The 21,119-nt window shown below is 44.8% G+C and overlaps 1 protein-coding gene across 3 annotated transcripts; it reads left to right on the plus strand.

Moving 5' to 3' along the window:
- Positions 1 to 11,648: 11,648 nt before the first annotated feature.
- Positions 11,649 to 19,785, plus strand: LOC144141676 (uncharacterized). 3 transcript variants are annotated; one of them, XR_013316675.1, is made up of 4 exons: positions 11,649 to 11,978; positions 12,087 to 12,160; positions 12,976 to 13,239; positions 18,778 to 19,785. XR_013316675.1 is itself a non-coding variant. In XM_077673207.1 (3 exons), exons 1-3 carry the CDS (start codon positions 11,886 to 11,888, stop codon positions 18,796 to 18,798), a joined length of 393 nt encoding a protein of 130 aa, XP_077529333.1. In that variant the 5' UTR covers positions 11,650 to 11,885; the 3' UTR covers positions 18,799 to 19,784. The 3 variants fall into 3 exon arrangements, 1 of the variants encoding a protein (XP_077529333.1); XR_013316674.1 differs by having other exon boundaries at positions 12,961 to 13,239; positions 18,778 to 19,784; XM_077673207.1 differs by lacking the exon at positions 12,087 to 12,160 and having other exon boundaries at positions 11,650 to 11,978; positions 12,961 to 13,239; positions 18,778 to 19,784.
- Positions 19,786 to 21,119: the final 1,334 nt, after the last annotated feature.

Consider the following 21,119-nt stretch of genomic DNA (forward strand, 5'->3'; position numbering starts at 1 on the left):
TTCAGGAGCGACTAAGTCATGCTGTCAAGTCAGCGAGGAAAAGTTTTGCGACAGCCAGAGCCAAGCAAAAGGCTCAATATGATCACAAACACCGGCACCTGGAATTCCAGGTAGGCGATCTTGTCCTGAAGCGCAACCACGCTCTTAGCGACGCCAGTAAGGGCTTTTCGGCTGCCCTAGCGCCTAAGTGGCTTGGCCCGTACGTAGTCGAGAAAGTGTTATCTCGGCTCTCGTACGTGCTGAAACAGCCCCCTTCGGGGAAAACCAGCTGTGCCCATGTCGCCGATTTGAAAGCCTACGTTTCTCGGACTGACGGTTTGGTGCAAGAGCCCACCGGTTCTGCGCGGCGACGACGAGGCATCCCCGCTGATCCAGGCTGCTCTCGGCCGGCTCATCGGTACAATCTCAGGAAGAGGTCACCTCAGTGATCATAGCACACTAAACGGCAGGCGCTTTCGCCCCCGTGCTGACTTCACTTCTCTCAGTCTCAGTCAGCGCGGCCGCCCCGGCCGCCCCAGCCCAATCTGTGTGGTCAGTTGTCACTCCCCTCCAGCAAAGCTGTAAGCGCATGTTTTCTCTTTTTACTCGGTTTGTAAGAGTGTGCATGTTACGTGGCACTGTCTGTATTAGTGTGTCCCCATTTGGGCGTTGAAGACTGCACGTAATGTATCTTGTCCTAATTTGTTTTGTTATTGTTGAGAGCACTAGTTTAATTGCACAGGGTGAGGAAGCGTTCCGCTTAGTATTTTGAGCGTTGTACCGCGTGATGTAGCATGAACCTATTTTGTTTGCTTAGTTTCTGGGTTCGGTACGGTTCGTGTGTTAGCCTCGTTGAAGGCGTTAGGGTTGTTTTCTTTTTATGTGTGTGTGTTGTCGGTGCACGATGTAGTGTTTTCTTTTTCCATTGCTTTGACGTTATTTATTTGGTACAGGAACCCCTTAGTCTGCGCATGCGGGACGAATTGCTTTGTACGTTTCTTTTCTTTTTTGTCCCTTTTACAGTGAGCAGGGCTAGTTTTCTTCTCTTCTGTTTTTTTACTCAGGCGCAGTCTTGACGAAAGAGCGAATGCCGAAAACCGGCGGCTCGGTCGGTCGCGGGAGTGCCCTTCGAGGACTGTCTTTGGCTTTCGCGCGCAGCCAGGGTCGAGAGTTATAGGCTTGTTTTGATGGTGTCGGATTTCGGCCGTCCACGGCCCTGGTGTTCACGCGAGCAGCGCGCATTGGAGGCCGTTGCGTGAACTGTGCGAAGTTGGGAGAAAGGGCCAGACTTGGAGGGGACCATACTATTCAATGTCAACGGGAAAGTGGTTCTTCTTGGAAAACCCTGGCCTGGTGGACGCTGCGAGGGGAGCGCAGAGCGCGGTGGCGACGAAACTTGGCTCCAGTGCACGAACACTGTGACGAGTGCGTGTTGTGGGGGCGTTCGTTAGTGCGTTTGGCGTGTGCATCTTCCGGCTTCGGCCAGCCCACGGTGCATTTGGTGGAAAGTCCGCAGGCGCCCGATTTTTGAACTCTGCGATTCTTGAACTTCATCCGGCCCTGGACAGCTGCACTGACTCGGGGAGGTCAACGACAAGTACCCCCTGTGCACCGCCTGCGGCAGGCGAACGTAGCCGGGCGGCCCTGCGCCGACGAGAGCGGGACTGCACTGTAAACGCAAACTAGCCGGAAATGGAGTTTTAATCAAGTAATGTGCCCTGAAAAGTACTTATAGCAAAAAATGTACTCCCTAGGCATGATCTAAAGAAGTGGACGAACCTCCATGGTAGTACCGTTGCCCATCCGTGTAGCAAAAGGGAGGATTTAGAACCACTTAACACCTTTTGTGAGATGGCGTTTGGTTCCTTGTATAGTACCACGTCCAAAATAAACTCCCTATCTGGGATAATCATCTCAAGCGGGCGGTCGCCATGTTAGTCTTCTGTTGTTTCCGTGTATCAGCACTTCAACCATGGCCTAATGCTAATTAGAACGAGTAAGCAGGACGCGACGGTTGCATGCAGCTACAAACCCCATACCGTACGTATACCCGTATAGATGCTTCAGCCAGCGCGATCACAGGCAGACAGCGCGGCCGTGTTGTTTCATTCTGTTTATTTTGGCGATAGGTGTTGTCAAACTCTGCTGATAACAAAGAGACAGTTCTTACCGTTGCAAACAATTGCAATGCACATCTGCTTGGCTTGCTTGCGCATATATAGACGATTGAAATTCTCGTGCCAGCGCGCCAACGCACCCGACTGCAGCGACTCAACTTGCCCTGGCGGCACGACTTGCTGCCCGGATGTAAACAACCTCGGCCAGTGACTCGGTGCGGCCGGAGCTTCAAGCCTCGCCTTGGGCCATCGTTTTTTCTTATTTGAGAAGGACTAGTAGTGCCATTTGGTGGAAAGATTTTTATGTGCCCCTGTCACACGAGGAACGGCCGCTAACAGCATTTGGATACGGCGACAGCTGTGGACAGCTCGCTGGTAAGTGGTCTGTTATCAGTCGATCCGTTTGTCAAACGTTTGAATAGGGTTATCTGCGAAGTACCCGTGCCGCACACAGCACGTACACGCACGGGCAAAGAAAAAAGCGCACACTCGTTTTATTGTACTTGTTTGTGGCTTTTGGGGTATGCATTCGCATTCTTTTGTAGGCCGGTTTGTAACAGGGCATTCGAGATGAAATCGTTTGTCCCGCGCGGAGTCGTTTCAAAGCAACGTGACCGTTACTCAGGTAGCCGAATCGCCTCCGACAGCGGTGCATCGTCGGGCCCGGTCGGTGAATATTGTGGGACTCTGTCTCTCATATGCATCGAACTGCTCGTGTTCTTTTTAGTTAACTGCTCTACTTTGTAATATTTATTTGTTAACGCTCCTGATGGCTTGCCTGTCCAAATATAAGTCTTTGTGTTGTTTTCGTTCAAGGCTCTGACTCATTCTTAGCGCTCTGGTCGGCGAAAGCCGCAGATCAAACGGCCACCTCCTTCGAACACTCTGCCCTGTAGATTCGGTGGGGTTGTTTGCTCGCTTGAGTCGACTCTTCACATCTAACAGCGTACCCTATTAAGGAAACGGTGACATGCGTAAAATATGCTATGAGCCTATCGAACGATTAAATGCATATAGTGTGGACCACGACGGCGACGTGGTTCGAAACCGAAATGTTTTTATTCCCTTTCGGATGATAATGAGGGGTCTGTATACAATCGGGGCCCGTCAGTCGCCAGCTAAGGTCACGTAATTAAAAACACAAATTCATGCCCTTATGGAAGAGAACCGAGTTTGCCGTAGCATGACACAAGTGTGCCGGGCATAAAAAAGGACATAATTTTTTAGAAGAACAATGCACACACTCTTCTTTTGTTGGTAATAACTTTGTCATAATCAATAGTAAGACCATACACAAAAATTACTCGATTCATCTGACAGTCGATTTTGACACGGAGCTTGGAGCTCCAAAAAGTGCACTGTGGTTTTGCGTGACGGAAACTTCTACAATCACGGTAAATTAACTAAGGCAGGTGTGTGTGGCATGCAGCGTTGGTAAGTTTGCGAGAATAGCGTTTCCATTTCAGCTGTTTTTTTTTGGTTGCCATGCAATCACAAGTAATTTGGTGCCATGAACGAGGTTTACGTTAGCTAACAAAGCTGTAGTAACGGTTGCGGCTACAAATGACCTTATGCACCAATCATGCTTGTCAGCTCGGTGACACAGAATATTAAGTTGTCAGAATACTGACGACTGAGTCGCCTAGTTTATCACTACTGTAAAAAAAGAAAGTGTTTTCTGACCCAGTGAAGGACTTTCCTGTATGACTAGCTGTGTTATGACAGATGACCATACTTGATGAGACAAGCCGTAACAAATTAGCTTTGGATGTAACACCAGGAGGGAAATAGGTGGAGGTATCTGCAAGTATAACTGAAACAGTGGGTGCCTGTCCGGCATGAATTCATTATTTGCTGACACGATTTTCTTCTGCAGATCCCGATACATGATCGAGTTGAATGACTTCATAGATCTTAAGGCAGGATAGGCTGTGCTGTGCAAGGCAAGGCTGCATTCGGAAACTAAGTTGGCCCCTCTCCAGCAGAAGTGAGTATTGCCACGGCTTGCAACAGCTGTCCAGCTCGAAAAAGCTGCACTTTTTCTATGAAAGTGAGGCACCATGGTAGGGGAGAGGCAGTGTAAGGGTTTGCATCTTTAACAGTGTGCCCATTCACTTGAATAGATGCAAGCTGGCATCTTAAAGCAAGAGACAGCAGTTAACAAAATCATGCAATACCAAAGTGTTTTTCAGTCAAACACAAAAACTAATCTATCAACCTACAGAGACTTGCATTTTATCTTCACTGTCATTTAAAGTTGTGCTCGAGTATATTGTGCGGAAGTAATATCTTTTTTATTGCTGCCAAAGCCACGACGGTTACTGTACTGGCACTTGGTTTTATGAAGCCTTTGCATTCCTAATTTAGGTACTGGAATTCGCAGGGAACCTGGCCTTACAATTTTATTACTGTACCGAATTATTAAGTTCATTTACCGTAGTGTCTGTTTTGAATTTTACGTGTGGGGCATTTTTTTTATTTGCTTTTTCATGCAGATGTTCCTCTGACTCCCTGCCTGCATTCCGTGAACGGGGAAGTTAGCCTCCACATCGATGGCCAGCGTGTCTTGACTGCATCATCTTTACTGGGAGGACTGTGTAGTCTGTTTGCATCGTTCTGGGTTTTCAACATTCAATATCCCAAGAAGGTACACAGAACTCTAACGTTTGTGGAACATGCCTTTTTGGACCTTGCCAGCACCAAACCACGTGTGAAGGATTTAGAACTAATTAACTTTTATCGCATCAATATCGCTCACTAATATTTGTTTTCAATCCTGTAATCATTGGATAGTAGTCAAAAAGAATTCCTTATTATATTTCCGACTTTTTCTTTTTCTTTTTTTACTGAAAAGGGGTATTTGATGGGCCGTTCTGTATGCTGTTAATACAGCTATCTTTCAGGGAAGCAATAATATTAACAAACTAATTTAACTTGAAGCAATTATCTAAATAATATTGGCAACTGGTGCGAAATGAATCAACTAAAAATTATCCGAAAAACACGAATTTCATGGCTTTTTGTTCTCACTCTAAAGAAGCGTTCGCGATACCACCCATTCTGTTCTATATCATTGCAATTAACCCGTCAGACTCGGTCACTTTTCTTGGCGCATTTGTGTCTTTATCAAAACGCACTGGTATTTTCCGCAGCATATTTTTCGTTCTTTATATTGCTCATTTATCCATAGCCATCTCACTGCAGTCTGTCTCCTACATCATTTATCTCTTGTGCCTTTACCACCTACAAAATGCTTGTTACCTTTCAATATCAAATCGTTGCACAGCTCCCCTACTGAAAATATGGCAACGATATCCATACGACATGAATGATATCATAAACATTTCAACGACATGTCTTCGATATCGCAGAGATTTCAATACGATGTCGAAGAAGCTTTATGACATGTCATTGACATCGTAAGGATTTCAATGACTTATCGTTGTCCTCTGACATCGTAAAGGTCCGATGTCGCAATGACTTCAACGACATGTCTTTGACATCGGAAGGCCTTCTTCGATATGTCGATGTGCTACGATATCATAAAGGTCTGTTATCGCATAGAGCGGAACGACATGTCAAGAAAAGATCGACATCTTCATGATATGAAGATTTCAACGATGAGTCGTAGAATTTCTGCAGTATGTCTTCAAGGTAGTCTTACGACAACATATATTCTGCCTTGTCAGCACTGGAAAAAAGGACAAGATACAGTACAAAATAAAGTACAATACAAACGCTGACACTTTGCACTCTCAAGTTTACTTACACAAAATTCAAATTCTTTAACCTGTTGTTCTGTAATGTTTCTACGGGTGCATAATTCAAACTCGGTCATTCAGTTAATTCATAAATTGCACTTGTCCACACTAGAAAATATCTGCTTCTTCATTACCACCTGCTAAAAATATGTGTCCAAATATCACTAAACAGCTGAAAATTTAATTTAAGAATGTCAAGACCTCAAAAAAGAATGTTTTGCTACTAAACCAACATTCGAAATAAAGCAAAACGTTAGTGTAGAGCATTGTTGTTAGCCCTACTCAGTATTCAAAGACCGTATTAAGTTTGGTCATTTTCAAAACTGTCATTTTTGACGTGACCCAATTTGTTGAAAATGACCAATCTTGTTATATAGGCCCTGAAAGTTCTGGTCAGCAGTAGAAGACGACTTAACTAGTTGTGGACTTTTCACCTCTGTTTTCAGTTTGTTTTGTGTAGTTTAGCCTTCAAAATGCTAAAAAATGTCATTAAAATCCATGTCCAAACATAACGTGCACTTTTGTCTTTGCCAGAGTGATATTTATGATGATTTCTGCCCATTCAACAAACTTCCAATGTCCTGTCAAGTTTGCAACAATGAGAATTGACTATCTGCAAAGTAGGGTCATTGAATACAGCATTTTTTTGCTATAATAACAAAAATTAAAGATACTGAGCGACCACACTTTTTCATCTTCATGGATAACCTTGTTGGCTCTTCGCAATGCGGGCTTTGTAGTAAATTTCAGTGCTTAAGTTCCTATTGCCCTCTTGTTTTTTGTTCTTGGCCATGTGTTCATCTGTGCTTGTCAGCAACTGGTACAGCCTGCTTGTAAATGGCACGGTACAACCTCCCCCCCCCATTCTATTTTTTTCCTGTTGCATCTCTTAGTCAGTCATTTTCATAGTTTTGTTCGCACAGAGCGTTTGTCAACCCGGTGGTGTGCATGGCTAGACAGAAAGGTGGATGTGTTTCTTAGTCACGTTCTCTTTTGCGGTATTGCTGTACCCGTTGACAACTGCATACAGATTTCTGGTGAATGGCGCCGTAGAGTCCCCACACCTCTTTTTTTCTGTCGTATCTCTTGAAAGTAATTTCTGTGTACAATGTCTTTTATTTATTTATTTATTTACTTATTCACAGAATACTGCAGGCCCATTTAAGGGCCTCAGCAGGAGGGGCAAGAATATAATACTGCACACAGCTGTAAATCAGCAAGAACAAAAAAAAAGATACATCAGATGCAAAAGATACAAAAAGATACATCATGGGTCATGGTTCAATACGATCAAGTGTTGGATCAATATGATCATGGATCAATACGATTTTGAGAGTGTTGCTGTGCTTGCTGCCCACCGTGTTAGCCTTAATGCTTCAAAATTTCGGTGCTTTTGACATCTTTTTGTTTCTTAGTCAATATTGTGAGTGTGTTAGGTTTTAATTCATGCCCTCTCCCTCTGCTTCTTCAATCTGTTACCTATATCCCCCCTACATACACACCAGCAGACATTTTTATGTCTGCCCAAGGGTTGAACTGGTACTCGGACTATTTGGTCGACTGTGTTCAGCCAACCATTCAATAACCCTAAATTGGACTGGGCGATCTAAACACACAGCTCTTCAACCCTGTTGCAAAGTGAACTGACAGCATTATTAGGTGACATTTAAATATGAAACGTAAAAACACAGTGATTTCTACTAATAGCATCTTCGATAAACTGCACCAGTCACACCAGGGCGCACCGGTGCGCCTCTTCATCCTTGATCAACTGCGCTGGTGTGCACCACCTGTCCTCCATAAACCGGGCCACACCGTCGCGCCACACACTGAGGGAGTCGACGGGGCTCCGGGGTGCAATCACAAGATACATTGCGAACAACGCTGGAGAAGCGGCTTCCTCCACCGTCTGCTGCAGCGACGGTGGTGATGGCGCATCGGTGCACTTGTGTGAAGGTGGACAGAGCTGTATGTTGTTGCTGACAAGGATGACTTGCTTGCGAAATCATTAGGCAATGATGCGACGGGCTCCGCACGGAGGCAACAATGGCCAGAGATTGTAAATGAAGACATGAACTTCGTGTACTGCAAAGAAGGCTGCATGAATTGCCAGCCTGTTGGAGATTTGCATCCGCTTCGTTCGATTGAATTTTCATGAACAGTCACTGCGGTGCCTAGACCATCAAGCGGAAGGGTGGACAGAAACAGGCACTCGTATCATGGCTTTAACGAAGATGAGAATCAGCTTGTATGTAGCTGTTTAGTTGAAGCGGTGAAAGTGCATTGTTGCGCATGTGTGACGGATATGGGTTTAATGTACACATAATCATTGCCCTTCAATAAATATCACTTTCTAGTAGCGCTGTGTCACGTTATGCTGCTGTATTGCCACTTGTGAACATTTTTATGCGTTGCTTTCTTAGCTTAAGAGATGGTGCTTGGGTAGAATTGCTCAGTTTGTCCTCGATCAACGCTCCATGCCGGGTGCACATTGTCACCTGGCACTGTGCGTTGCACCGGCTTTGGCGGCAACCCCGGTGCGTGCTTATTGAGGACGTTATATGTTGACAACCGACCAAAACTAAAAAGCACCATTTATCATTTTCAGTTAAATTGACACCCCTTGTTCCTTCAGGGAATGTTTGTAAGGATCTTACTGGAAGATGCACAAGTTGAGCACAAACAAGGGTTCATCCAGAATTTTGCTTTTGGGGGGTTGTCCGAATTCTCCTCATGGGGTGTTGGGGGGATTTTGAGTGGGGAGGGGGCATTAAAGAAATCCCTGTTTAAACTTTACAATGCTCCAATAGGAATTAGAGTATTTGAAAACAGCTGCTGGTGGGACATGCTTAATCCATAAAAGCACATAACAAGCTAGGGCTTCAGCTTTTTTTTTTTTTTCAGTGAAACGTACCATGTACAGCCAAACTGTTCACTGTGAAGTATTTGTTTCTGTATAACAGCACGTTGCGCCGTATCCTCCAAAAGAGTGCATGACAGACGCTAGACGTACACATTTGTGCCCTAGCTGCCTGTCCACACTGTATTTTTCCTTTTTTAATAACAGTCAGAAGCCCTACCAAACAACGATGTCAAGACATGCTTTGGCTCACACCAAGGCAAGCACAGTTTATTGCTGCAGCCTTGGTTGCTTTTCTTTAGCGACAAACTCAATCGGCTGTGCAGATGTATTTTAGGGCGTGTAGGCAGGGATTCTATCTTCTATTTTCACACGGGCCGCTGGGAGCGGCCTGCAATATTCTTTTCGCTCGTCGCTACCGCACACTGTACCTGTTTGCTGTACCCATCGCGGTTTTCGCGTCGTTCGTCGCTTCGGTTGCTTTCTCATGTTGCGCCTTGAGCTATGCCCACGTACTCTAACTAATTCAGAGGTTTTCGCTGCTGTCAGCAGTCGTTTTACACAACAGGTTTGCTGTCATTAATTGTCGTATTAGCGTGATGTGGCTTGTCTGCAAGATCGGTGCGTGACAAACAAGCGTTACCAAACTAGCGGCGTATTTCACTTGATTCGTGGCTACCGTCGCTTGCATGGAAGAGATCGGGGATGATCTGAGATAGCTTTGTTGGGTCAAATAAGGGAGCTTTGGCTATATGGCTTGTAACACTAGCGTAGTTGGCCTTGTCAGCAAGATCGGTGCGAGAGAAGCAAGCGCTATAACTGCCGAAATGTCTAAACTACGGTCAAAACAAGACACAAGCAACAATATCTATTGACACTTTGGTAATTATACTACATTTTTAGCCCACCAAAGCCTCTTGCTAGGAGTGGTAGAATGCTCGTCTAGCGTTTTGATAGTCGCAAGTTCAAATCTCGGGAAAGATTTTTTTTTTTTTTGTCCGTGAGGAATTTAATAGGTTTTTTTTTTTACAAGAGTAAGCGCTTGTTTCCTGCTTCCAATCACGTCAACGTTGGCAATTTGTTCCGTCTATTTCTCTAAAAAAGGAAAAGAAACCGCTGAGAATTGACCAGAATAAAGGCCGTCAAAACCAGGGTGTCGAACCGGAACCGAACCGAACCGTAAACCGGAACTGAACCGATATTTTTGCCGGAACTGAACCCGAACCCGAACCGTTATTTTTTGAGTGCGCTGAACCCGAACCGGAACTGAACCGAAAAAAAAATAACGGTTACCGGTTCATGCCGAAATGGTTCGACCCTCTGTTGTTGATATTGCACAGTAAATGCAATTCAGGCCTTTTTTTCTTTCACGTACCATCAACTTCGTACTTGCTCGGGTACTTTCCCCTCCCGACAATTGAACACTATCACGCTCTATGTAACAACAGGGGAAATGAATTAGCACCATTGTAGCAATGGTCTGTTGCTGCTGGAGGCGCGAGCGTAGTGCAAGCTGACCAAACGAAATGTCATTCTCGGCAGCTTGCAGGGGATATAAAACGACTTTGCCCTTCCCTAGTTGCGACTTCATTGGAGCAATCAGGCTGCAGGAGTGCTCCACTGCGCAACAGCGAAAGCTCACACCCGATGTGTGCAAACTTTTTGCATTTCATAATTTGTTTAAAAGGTCCGACACCTGCAAATTATTAATACTTGACAAGTGTGACCGCAGGAGCTGCTCAGTGGCTAAGCCGTTTGCTAAGCCGTTTGCTAAGCCGTTTGCCCAACTCACTACATTGCTTCTACTGCGACTCGTTCCGGAGGGGAGTACTGCTGTGAACGAATTAAAGAGCGTCTACCCAAAAAGTCCCATCTCATGCTCCGCGTGACAAATTTCCCTTTCGTTTTGTAACCGCATTATCTGTTGTAAGATTCCGCAATGTAGCACACGGAACGATGGTAGGGGTTCAGGCGGTACGATGACATACTGATTGTAATGCACACTTTCGGTATCGCAAAAGGAATTGCAGTGGTCAGAGCAATAATGCAGTGACTGAGCATTAACTAAAGCTTACTTTTAACAAAAGTGTGGCTAACACATTCGATAAGGTGACAGCTAACAAATTATTCAGGGTGACCAAATATTCTAATTCATTGGTAGTATTTATATGCCTGTTGTAGGATTTTTCTGTTTTGTTACAAATATAAAAAAAATGTGCGCTATTGGTATTAAGCGCTGGTATTTGAACGCGCCAGTACGCAGGACTAAATTTCAAGCTTCAAGGTTAGCGTGATGGGTGATTGCATAGCGACGATTGCGATTTCAACAAAAAAGGAACGGACAGAAAATATATCCCACCGTCATATGTCTTGGCGGTGGCTTTATGAATAGTCGCTGGGACAACATAATGTGAGCGAGAAAGAAGGTGGTAAATCGTCGCCACTTCATTTGTTTTTCTAATATCTCGTGATTGTTTAAAGTTTGCTTTGCAATTGCGCCACTGCCCTTGGGGAACAGCAGAATTTTGAATTTTTGTTTGTGTTTTGACTTGACGGTCGTTTTAAACTAGTAAATGTTTTTTTCTAATTTCAGTGATAATTCAACTCGTCGAACCGGTTCGCGAACCGGTTCAAGCTCCCGAACCGGTTCGTGAACCGGTTCGGTACGTGATTTTGTCGAACCGGAACTGAACCGGAACGAAATTATTTCACCCGAACCCGAACCGTAACCGAACCGGTATTTTTTTCGGTTCGACACCCTGGTCAAAACTATCAAAACTACTTTAACATCAATGTAAATGTGTCAGAGTTTTTCATTACCATGTACTTCTGCGTATGAAAACCTCAATTTGAAGATATAAACTTGTTATAGCTTTCAGAAACGAAAAGATTATTGCCAATATTCTCGTACTAACACGACTTTCGTCAAAGAGGTGCTGCTATTGCAGCCTGGCAACTATGTCTCACATTGTGTGTGCGTTTGTGAGGATCCCGCGTTTGTGCTGTGCTGTTTGCATCAGTTTTATCTGCAGATTTCCAGCTGAAATCAAACTTATAGAAGTTTTATTGCGCGATGTCAGTCCTTCCAACCTACGCATGTGTTGAAAACATGGGCACTGGAAGAACGATCATCGCCGCCCGCCTCAAAAGACTGCGCGTCAAAAGTGGATGGCATTGCTTCCGAACAAAGTGTATTGGTGTTCGCAAAGTGAGGACGACAGTGAAGAAGGAAATTACGTAGGAAACATCGTTCCTGCTAGGGTAAGTAGGCATGTTTTATAAATCTGTACTTGTTTGGAACGGGTTCTGGTGTTTATGGGTCAGCGGTTCATCTCATTTTCCCCCATCTCATTTTCTCTTAAATCCTAGGGGACTTGCGTACTTTCTGGGCGACCTGGATTTACCTGTCCACGGTTTCCGCGGCAGTCAGCATCAAATTACGCGTAAGCTAGACCTTAACTACGACGCTCGCGCTGTAGTAGAGGGTTGCTAATTATTTGACATGATCACATCACGCGAGGTTGTTTAAAACCTATGCGTTTTTGCGTTATGTGTCTACCAAAATCTGCCTTCGCGACTGCAGATCCCGTCGAAATTTTGCTTGAGCGGCACAACGCTGTGATCAGTACACATTCGTGAATGCCTGCGGTATACGATGAAGTAACGTGGACAGGAGATGCCCTGGAAGTAGTGTACATGCGAAAAAGCGGGCACTTGTTTCCGTAGGAGCAGCTCGCGGGAACTGTGGGGCTCGATATCAGAGGCATCTGCATTGTTGTAAATTAGTGATGAAAGTTAAGCAAGGTGTCAACATCCTAATATCCCGAAATTGAAGACCATACAGAGACTAACAAGGAAACTGTGGGCCCGCACTCTCAACTCGATTTGTATTGGAGAATCGAACTTGCAAAGACAAGCTAGGCAATGCAATAGAGGATCCTCAACAAGCACACACTAGTCCCTATTGAAAGCTATGGACCCAGATAAGCTGCTAGCATGCGTTCAATGCAAATTAGCGTAGCGGTAAGCTTTGGATATATCATGAATACCCCAATCGCATTACTGGCGTGTCTAATAAACACATCCTTAATGTGACCTAAATTTCACTTTGGATGTTGCTGGAATGTTCTTATTATTGCCTTGATGGTGAATGTCCTTAAGCGATTACAAATCCACTTGATGTAAGCATTTGATCTTTGCGTGGCCTTCTCTTGTATTTCAACTACTGTCTGTGCACTCACAGATCGTGTACCTTCAGGTGCTGCTGCTGGCTGTCCTGGGTCGGCTGCCTGTCAGTCCAGTTCCCAAGGCTTTGCCAGGGCCTCCCCTGGCCAACCACCTGCTGGACCTAAGCTGCGGCCGGCCTTCCCTTGGTGCTCTGTATGCTTCGCCACCAGGAAAAGCCATTCCTTTGTCTGTCACCTGGCACCAAGTCACTCGGCACACCCCTTCAAACGCACGTCATTTCCTCGGCCCCAGGCACTGCTGCCATTCAGCGCACCCATTGATTATGTACTTGCAGGTTAGTTATTGCGCGTTGTGCAAACTTCCATTGTCATGATGTATACCTGTTAGCAGTGTTCTAGCCTCTGGTTATTGGAAACATTTTCGTGAAGCAGTGCTGTGCATTTTAAGCATGTTATTGGTTAGTGGGGATATTCAAGAGAATCTGGAGGCGCAGGAAGAGAAACCGAACTTTGTTTTAAAGGGTTCATTCGCATGGAATCAAGCCAGGCAATCCTTTTAAAATGTTTCTATACATATGCAGCGGGTGTGGAGAGGGCCTATCCGTAATCCACATACTCATTCAATGCAAGGCACTTGACATAACACAATTCAAACACTTCTAACAACTATACACACGACATATTCCACAACACCCGTCATACTTCGTAGGAGACAAGCCCATGTTTTCACTCAAACGTGTTTTCGAGTTTCTTACCGATGTAAAATTTTTACATCTCATTTCTTATCATGCATCTTGACAACCTGGCCCTTTACACCAGTCATCTTAATTATGTTGTGTCTTACTTTGTTTATTTTTACTGAAATGTTTTACTTTTACTTTCATGTCGCTCTCATAACACGACTTTTGTTTGGCGCTCTTTGCCCTTGGTTGGCCTTGCGCCATTTAAACCTAAACACCATCATCATCATAAAATATTTCTATAAGGCTTGAAGAACTAACCATACAAACTGACGTGGAACTACTTTCTATTTTAGGTAAGCTTAAAATTCCACCTACTTCAGATCCTACTGGTATTATTTACAGTGTACTGAAAAGTACAATCCACACTGTAGAATTCTGATGGCGCTATTTTCAGTCTCTCGACAGGCGCTATTCTCAGTGATGGGTGGATAGCCGAGGTAGTACAAACCTTTCCATCTGGGTACCGTGCTTCACCATTAAACTACAGGCCAATTTCCCTAACAAGCACCATATGCAAGGTTGTGGAACATTTCATTCTCTCTCAAGTCACTAAGTACTTATAAAATTACATCATCATATTTGAATATCAGCATGGGGTTAAGAGTAACTCACAAGGGTTACTCTCGTAAAACGCAACTTTCTGGGATTCTTCAGGGTCTACATTCATCCATTGACGCAGGTTTACACACTCCTGCAGTTTATCTCAATTTTTCTAACGCATTTGATCGCATTACACACCGCAGACTACTTCTCAGACTTCACCCTAATGTCCTCAATTGGATCACGGATTTTCTTCCTTGTTGAATTAAAGGGGCCCTAAACAGGGTTCCAAATGTAGCGATTTTACGTGTTGTTCGCTGAAGGAACAGCATCCCGCAAAAAATGGTTTAAAAGTGTTAAGTATTAGCTTAGTGATTGCATTTCCACCGCAGCTGGGAACGCAGCTGGGAACGCTGATTAACTGCAGATTTTAGGAAACCCGCCAAAAGCAACGCTGTAGTGTTCACCAGCTTTGCCATGAAGGTTGCGTCAGAGTCGCAAAGTTACGTCAGAGTGTGTGAGAATGGCGACAAGGATTGACAGGTAAACAAGGAAAGAAGCGAAGACCTTTCTTGCACTTTTGTGCAGCATTCGCTTTACGCAGAGGTATTATATTTGGTATACGTTGTCGTGAACATGTTGTCTAGCAATTTTGTATTTGAAACCACTACCTTCGGAAGCCTATTTAATGCCCCTTCAAGTTAACGTCTGCTAATACCTCTACTTATTTTGCCCCCATTAATTTGGTGTCGTCCAAGGCAGTGTGCTTGGTCCTCTACGTTTTAAATCTATTTTTATCATCTACCATGTTGCATATCTTCCCGTGCACATCTCGTCGCAGACGATGTTGCAGTTTATCACACAATCTTTTTCGACAACCACCATCAATGCTTTCAAACTGATTAAAGCACTTCTCTGGGCTAGTTGTTCATATCACGCTTGGGTTAGATTAATGCGCTGCTTAGGCTTACGATACAAGGATGTAGACAAAGAAACACACAACGCAAATGGGTAAGTGCAAACAAGCAACTATTTGTTCTTTGGAACGCCTCCAACAGCTTTACAGAAAAGGGAAGAAACAAACACTAAAAAAAGGGTGGGGGGGGGGAGGGGGAGATTTAAGGCGAGAAATGAAACAACAAAATACAGAAATTTTGACTCTGAACTATTCAAGTTGAATGCGCAGAAGCCTAATCATCAGAATTTTCTGCGCACACCCGTATGTACAGGGGCCAGGGTGCATCTTTTAAAAGGACAGTTTTGCAACAACCTTAAGACTATGACGCATGCTCACGTATTCTCCGAATGTGCCTGATCCCATGAAACAGGACTTCACAATTTTCCTTTTCTGCAGCTTGGGTGATCTGAACAAAACCTCGGTCTGCCCAAATAAAGCCTTCTATCCACACACTTTGCAGTGTGTGGCCAAGTTTCCAGGCCCGCTCATCCGCTCACCTGTGTAGCGGGTGCTCCCTGAGCCTGGTGTTTACGCATCTGCCTGGGTGTCCCATCCAGCTTCTTTTGCAGTTCAAGGGGATGCGGTAGACAGCGCCGACCGAGCATTCAACAAATTTTGTTTTCTGCTTTGTGTCAAACTGATATTTTCACGCCGTGTTTCCATCCTGATTAACCCTCTTACAAAGCCCTTTAATTTGATGGGGGCTGAGAAAACGACTCCAGCTGCTCGCTTCGCTTTTAGCTTCTTTATCTTGTGTATGTACAGGCTAACTTTCTTTCTCTGCTGTTCTATGGGCCCTTGCTTGGCTTTACCACCTTTAGCACTTCTAGGCAGTGGACACAAGAACTTGCGTGGGAAACCCACTAGACCTTAAGCGTGCCCACTGTTACAGTTACAGGACTTTTTTTAGGGCTTGGAGGAAACAGCCTGCAACAATGCTTCTCTTTACTAGCTTTTTGCCATACTTGAGCACTTTCACACTGCATTTGAGGGGTTACAGTTCAAACATGAGACACCTGACAGCGATAGGCTGCGGTATTTAGACATTCAAATCCATTTTGGAGCATCCAACACGTGCGGGTCTTATCGAAGCGGGGGGGGGGGGGGGGAAGGGGGGTACCTACGCTTCCCTTTAACTCTGGACATCCGAAGCTCGTACAGAGAAGCATTGCTGCAGGCTGTTTCCTCCAAGCCCTAAAAAAAGTCCTGTAACTGTAACAGTGGGCACGCTTAAGGTCTAGTGGGTTTCCCACACCAGTTCTTGTGTCCACTGCCTAGAAGTGCTAAAGGGGGGTAAAGCCAAGCAAGGGCCCAAAGAACAGCAGAGAAAGAAAGTTAGCCTGTACATACACAAGATAAAGAAGCTAAAAGCGAAGCGAGAAGCTGGAGTCGTTTTCTCAGCCCCCATCAAATTAAAGGGCTTTGTAAGAGGGTTAATCAGGATGGAAACACGGCGTGAAAATATCAGTGTGACACAAAGCAGAAAACAAAATTTGTTGAATGCTCGGTCGGCGCTGTCTACCGCATCCCCTTGAACTGCAAAAGAAGCTGGATGGGACACCCAGGCAGGTGCGTAAACACCAGGCTCAGGGAGCACCCGCTACACAGGTGAGCGGACGAGCGGGCCTGGAAACTTGGCCACACACTGCAAAGTGTGTGGATAGAAGGCTTTATTTGGGCAGACCGAGGTTTTGTTCAGATCACCCAAGCTGCAGAAAAGGAAAATTGTGAAGTCCTGTTTCATGGGATCAGGCACATTCGGAGAATACGTGAGCACACGTCATAGTCTTAAGGTTGTTGCAAAACTGTCCTTTTAAAAGATGCACCCTGGCCCCTGTAAATCCGGGTGTGCGCAGAAAATTCTGATGATTAGGCTTCTGCGCATTCAACTTGAATAGTTCAGAGTCAAAATTTCTGTATTTCGTTGTTTCATTTCTCGCCTTAAATCTCCCCCTCCCCCCCCCCACCCTTTTTTTAGTGTTTGTTTCTTCTCTTTTCTGTAAAGCTGTTGGAGGCGTTCCAAAGAATAAATAGTTGTTTGTTTGCACTTACCCATTTGCGTTGTGTGTTTCTTCGTGGTAAGAGCATTGCGTAATTGTTGCTCACAGAAGAGCTGCACATTTGAGGCTAGAGGTGATGAATGAAGCATAACCTCTAGCTCCTGATGAACAACTCTTTCCACAATTTGATAAGGAGCTCCTTTTGTTGCCTTCACCATTTTTGTAATTCTTCTATTTCCCGTCTCAAAGGGAAAGACGGAGAAAGCCGATAACGGTCCTCAATTTTCCACACAGTTTTCGAGATGCAACAACTGGCGCACGTTACAGGTCATAAAACATTCTCCATACAGTCCTTCGGCTCTTGCCACGAACACTTGAAGCAGGTGTCCTAGAACAACAATACATTTAGCTATCGATTGTAAGCTTTAACACGATCCAAATTTTCATGAGAAGGAGGGTCATATGCGATGCAATTCATTTATTTTTGAGAGCTGTGACGAATTCCCCGCAATAGATGCTTATTTTAAATGCAAAGTTATTTGATGTCTTCGAGACTGCAATGGTTTGTTTCAGCCACCATCTAGTGTCATCAAATACTCGTTCAACTTATTCCAGCGAGAAGTCGCTGCAGACATTAGGCTCATATATCGGGCCCTTGCCTCTGATTCATGTTGGTTTTGCCCCCCATTATTTCACTGTTGCTGTTTTCATGAATTGCGTTATGGCCAGAGGGGCAGAGCTGGCCCAATAATACTAAGGAGATGAGAGGTGGTTATCAAATGCTCCATCAGCGTTTCACTGTTTGTCACTCAAGCAGTGCAGGAAAGCCCAAGTGTAGAGACCTCGCTCGTAATTTTCGAATGGTTTTATTCGAACAAAATGGAAATTTGGGTGAGTTGGTACAAATTCATGATGAAATGTAATAGCGCAATAAACAACGAGGGACACAGAAGCGCCCGTCTTGTGAATTTTCTTCTGTGTCCCTCGCCGTTTATTGCGCTGTTACATTTCACCAGGTCTTATTCGGTTTGAGTTGAAATGAAATATTGCATTATTTGATTCAATTGTTATATTGTAGTTGCGAATTCTTGCACATTATTAAAGATCAGGGATAGGGGCAAAATAAACAATATTGCGAATGCACTGTTCTCACAACATAGCATCCACATAAACTCGTGAGGCAAGTGCCATGTCCAAGTGGTGGTCCGTGCTCAATATAAGATGTGCTGGTATAGGCTTGCGCCTCGGACCTTAGCGTCAGCCTGCAGCCATGCTGTGAGCTCAAGCTCATGAAGCTTAAGGGAAACATGGCTTTTCTTAGGTGCCCCTCCCCACACCTTTCTCCACTGCACTAGCACAATAATAAGGGACACATCTCCACATGTGACGAATCTTGCATTTAAGTGTGGGCCAACGATGTTTGGTGGTCATAGTCATAGCATTGTGAGCAAGCACAGCTTCTGCAGTTGTGAAGAGTAGCCTCATTTGACCATAGAAAGTCTTCACAGGTGGTACAACTAACTGAGCATGTATGTAATATCACTTGATTAATGGGTCAGACACACCCAAAAGGTTCACGTGCACCCTCTAAACACATGTTCTCTGCTCCCTCTCTTTTTCCATTTTGTGCAGGTACCCATGGTTACTTCATGAAACACCGGAACAGTGAAGCTACCACGGAGAAGCGGCTGAAAGCATTTAACGGATATGTGGCCAACCTGCTGCGGGACATGAAATAAAAGGGAAAAGGCAGCAGCTTCGAAGTATTCTTTTGCGTATTCTACTGTGCAAGGATCTAAGCACATTCACAGCACAATATCAACACTTGCGCATTAACGCTTGTATTACACGCACACATCGAATACATATTGTCGCTCACCCCAGCAAAATCTGTACGATAAACTCGAACGACATCGCTTGCAACGATCCGACTTGTATGATCCAACGATACGATGAGCTACTACGATGAGCTACTACGATGTGCTACTACGATATCTCAATGATGCCGTTGAAGCCTATGATATCATTCACCTTACGATCCCATAATCTCGTATACGAGTTATCGTTCATATATCGTTTGATTTTTTTCAGTAGGGTCTCGCTCATTTCACCACAAATTGAAAAATTGTTTTGTTGTAAACCAATGCAACCATTTTTTCTTCACTTTGTGTACTTAGTACTAATGCGTACTGATAAGTTCTGATAAATACTGACGCGTTCTCGATCCTCTAGTATTATATAATGATTTCACTTACCATGCGGTTGTGTTTGTGCCTATCTGTTTTTCAAGTATTTCCAGTTCTTGTATTATTATTGTTTCTACAATTTGTTCAACTAGCACACAGCTCTCGCTCATTTCACCACCTACTGAATTTTTTTGTTGTCGTTGTAAACCACTGCAACCATTTTTTTTCACTGTGTACTGAGCGCTGATGCGTACTGATAAGTTCTGATAAGTACTGACGCGTTCTCGATCCGATAGTATTCTATAATGATTTCACTTACCATGCGGTTGTGTTTGTGCCTATCTTTGTTTTTCGCGTATTTCCAGTTCTTGTAGTAATATTGTTTCTACGGTTTGTTCAACTAGCATCGTATTGCTGACTTCAATTCCTAACTGGCGTGTTATTTAGCAATGTACCATTTGTGATTTCTAATATGAGGTCGCCATAAGTATTTATTTCGGAACCTCCTTGTGTACACCATGTACCATGTAAACTTGTCTGCGATAGGTCGTTTGAAATAAACCTGAAATCGAGAAAAACCGTGTGAAATCAGTACTCCCGCAGGGAACTAGAAATTCTCCCGTGTGGCCTTGAAAACCTCCTTACGGAAGGCCTACAAAACCCCCCAAGCTTTCGTCAAACTCCATTCAAAAGAAGTAAATGCTTCCCTTGAACCTCCTAAAAACGCCCCTAAACTTACAAAAGTACTTCCAAAGGGAGCCATAATGGGCTCCTATTTAACCGCCTAAAAATTCCATAAACATCACTTAAAACGCCCTTCAGGATGTAAAGAATACTCCATTTTGACCTCCTTAAATTCTCCCGAACATTTTTAACACTCCCTAAATACCTCCTTTCTATAACCTAAAAACTCCCTGTTTTGAGGAGGTAAACAAAACCTCCCTGTTCCATGTAGTAAAAAAACTCCTACAAGGAGGACCACTAGAGGACAGGCGAAAAAGAACCTCTAGTGAGTATATGGGAGGAAAAAAAGTTTAGAGTGTGGTGGCCAGTTGTGAGCTGCGGAAGAAGGGCCCTCTCCAGATACGGACAATGTGGTGTTGTCTTTGGGGCCCCATCATCCGTCATCGCCGCCGCGGCTATCGTCAGGCTGCTGCGCCGCTCACGCGGGGTGGCAGCGACCACCAGCGCTGCTCGTCGCTCCTTGGCGGGGCACCCATCAAGTGCCACGCGAGGTTTTTACCTGAGCAGCGCCACCGTGGTCATCATATCTGCCGGCGTACTGGTCAGGCCGCGTCCGCTCCTGGCCCCAGAAGGTGGGAACGGTCACCTGCCCGTCCGGACGGGGGTTCACGCTCACCTGCTCACCCCTGTGTTTGCTAATGGGGGCTGCTGTCTCGGAGCAATGCTGAGCCCATTCCGAAGCTGGTACCTTTATCTCCCCTCCGTGATCACAACGGACGTTTCGCCGAAAAACTTTTGCGCGCCCAGCCGCCGAACATTGCGCAAGCCCCGCGAGACTGCGCCTCCCGCATTTTTGTACACACAGAACACAAATAAGCCGGAATGGGAGTAAATGGCTTGTGTCATAACTCAGTACCAATTCGGAGTTTTCAAAACTCCTTCCAATGGGAGTTTCGCCTTACTCCCATTATTTCGGCAGTTTTTTTAGTAGCATATGGGAGTTTCATTTTACTGCCACTACAATGGGAGTTTCCAGGGGTACCATTGGGAGTGTATTGTTTCCTCCAACTGGGAGTTTTCAGGGGGCGCATTGGGAGCAGTGTT

The sequence above is a fragment of the Haemaphysalis longicornis genome, unplaced genomic scaffold (assembly GCF_048455015.1).
Source record: "Haemaphysalis longicornis isolate Haplotype H1 unplaced genomic scaffold, Haemaphysalis longicornis Haplotype H1 scaffold_1, whole genome shotgun sequence".
NCBI classification, from domain to species: domain Eukaryota; kingdom Metazoa; phylum Arthropoda; class Arachnida; order Ixodida; family Ixodidae; genus Haemaphysalis; species Haemaphysalis longicornis.

Bases quoted from the DNA above. Each gene is read 5' to 3' on its own strand.
- LOC144141676 (XM_077673207.1), top strand. From the start codon at position 11,886: ATGGCATTGCTTCCGAACAAAGTGTATTGGTGTTCGCAAAGTGAGGAC. The intron at 11,979-12,960 runs GTAAGTAGGCAT...GTGCACTCACAG, and splicing joins GAAACATCGTTCCTGCTAGG to ATCGTGTACCTTCAGGTGCT. The intron at 13,240-18,777 runs GTTAGTTATTGC...CATTTTGTGCAG, and splicing joins CATTGATTATGTACTTGCAG to GTACCCATGGTTACTTCATG.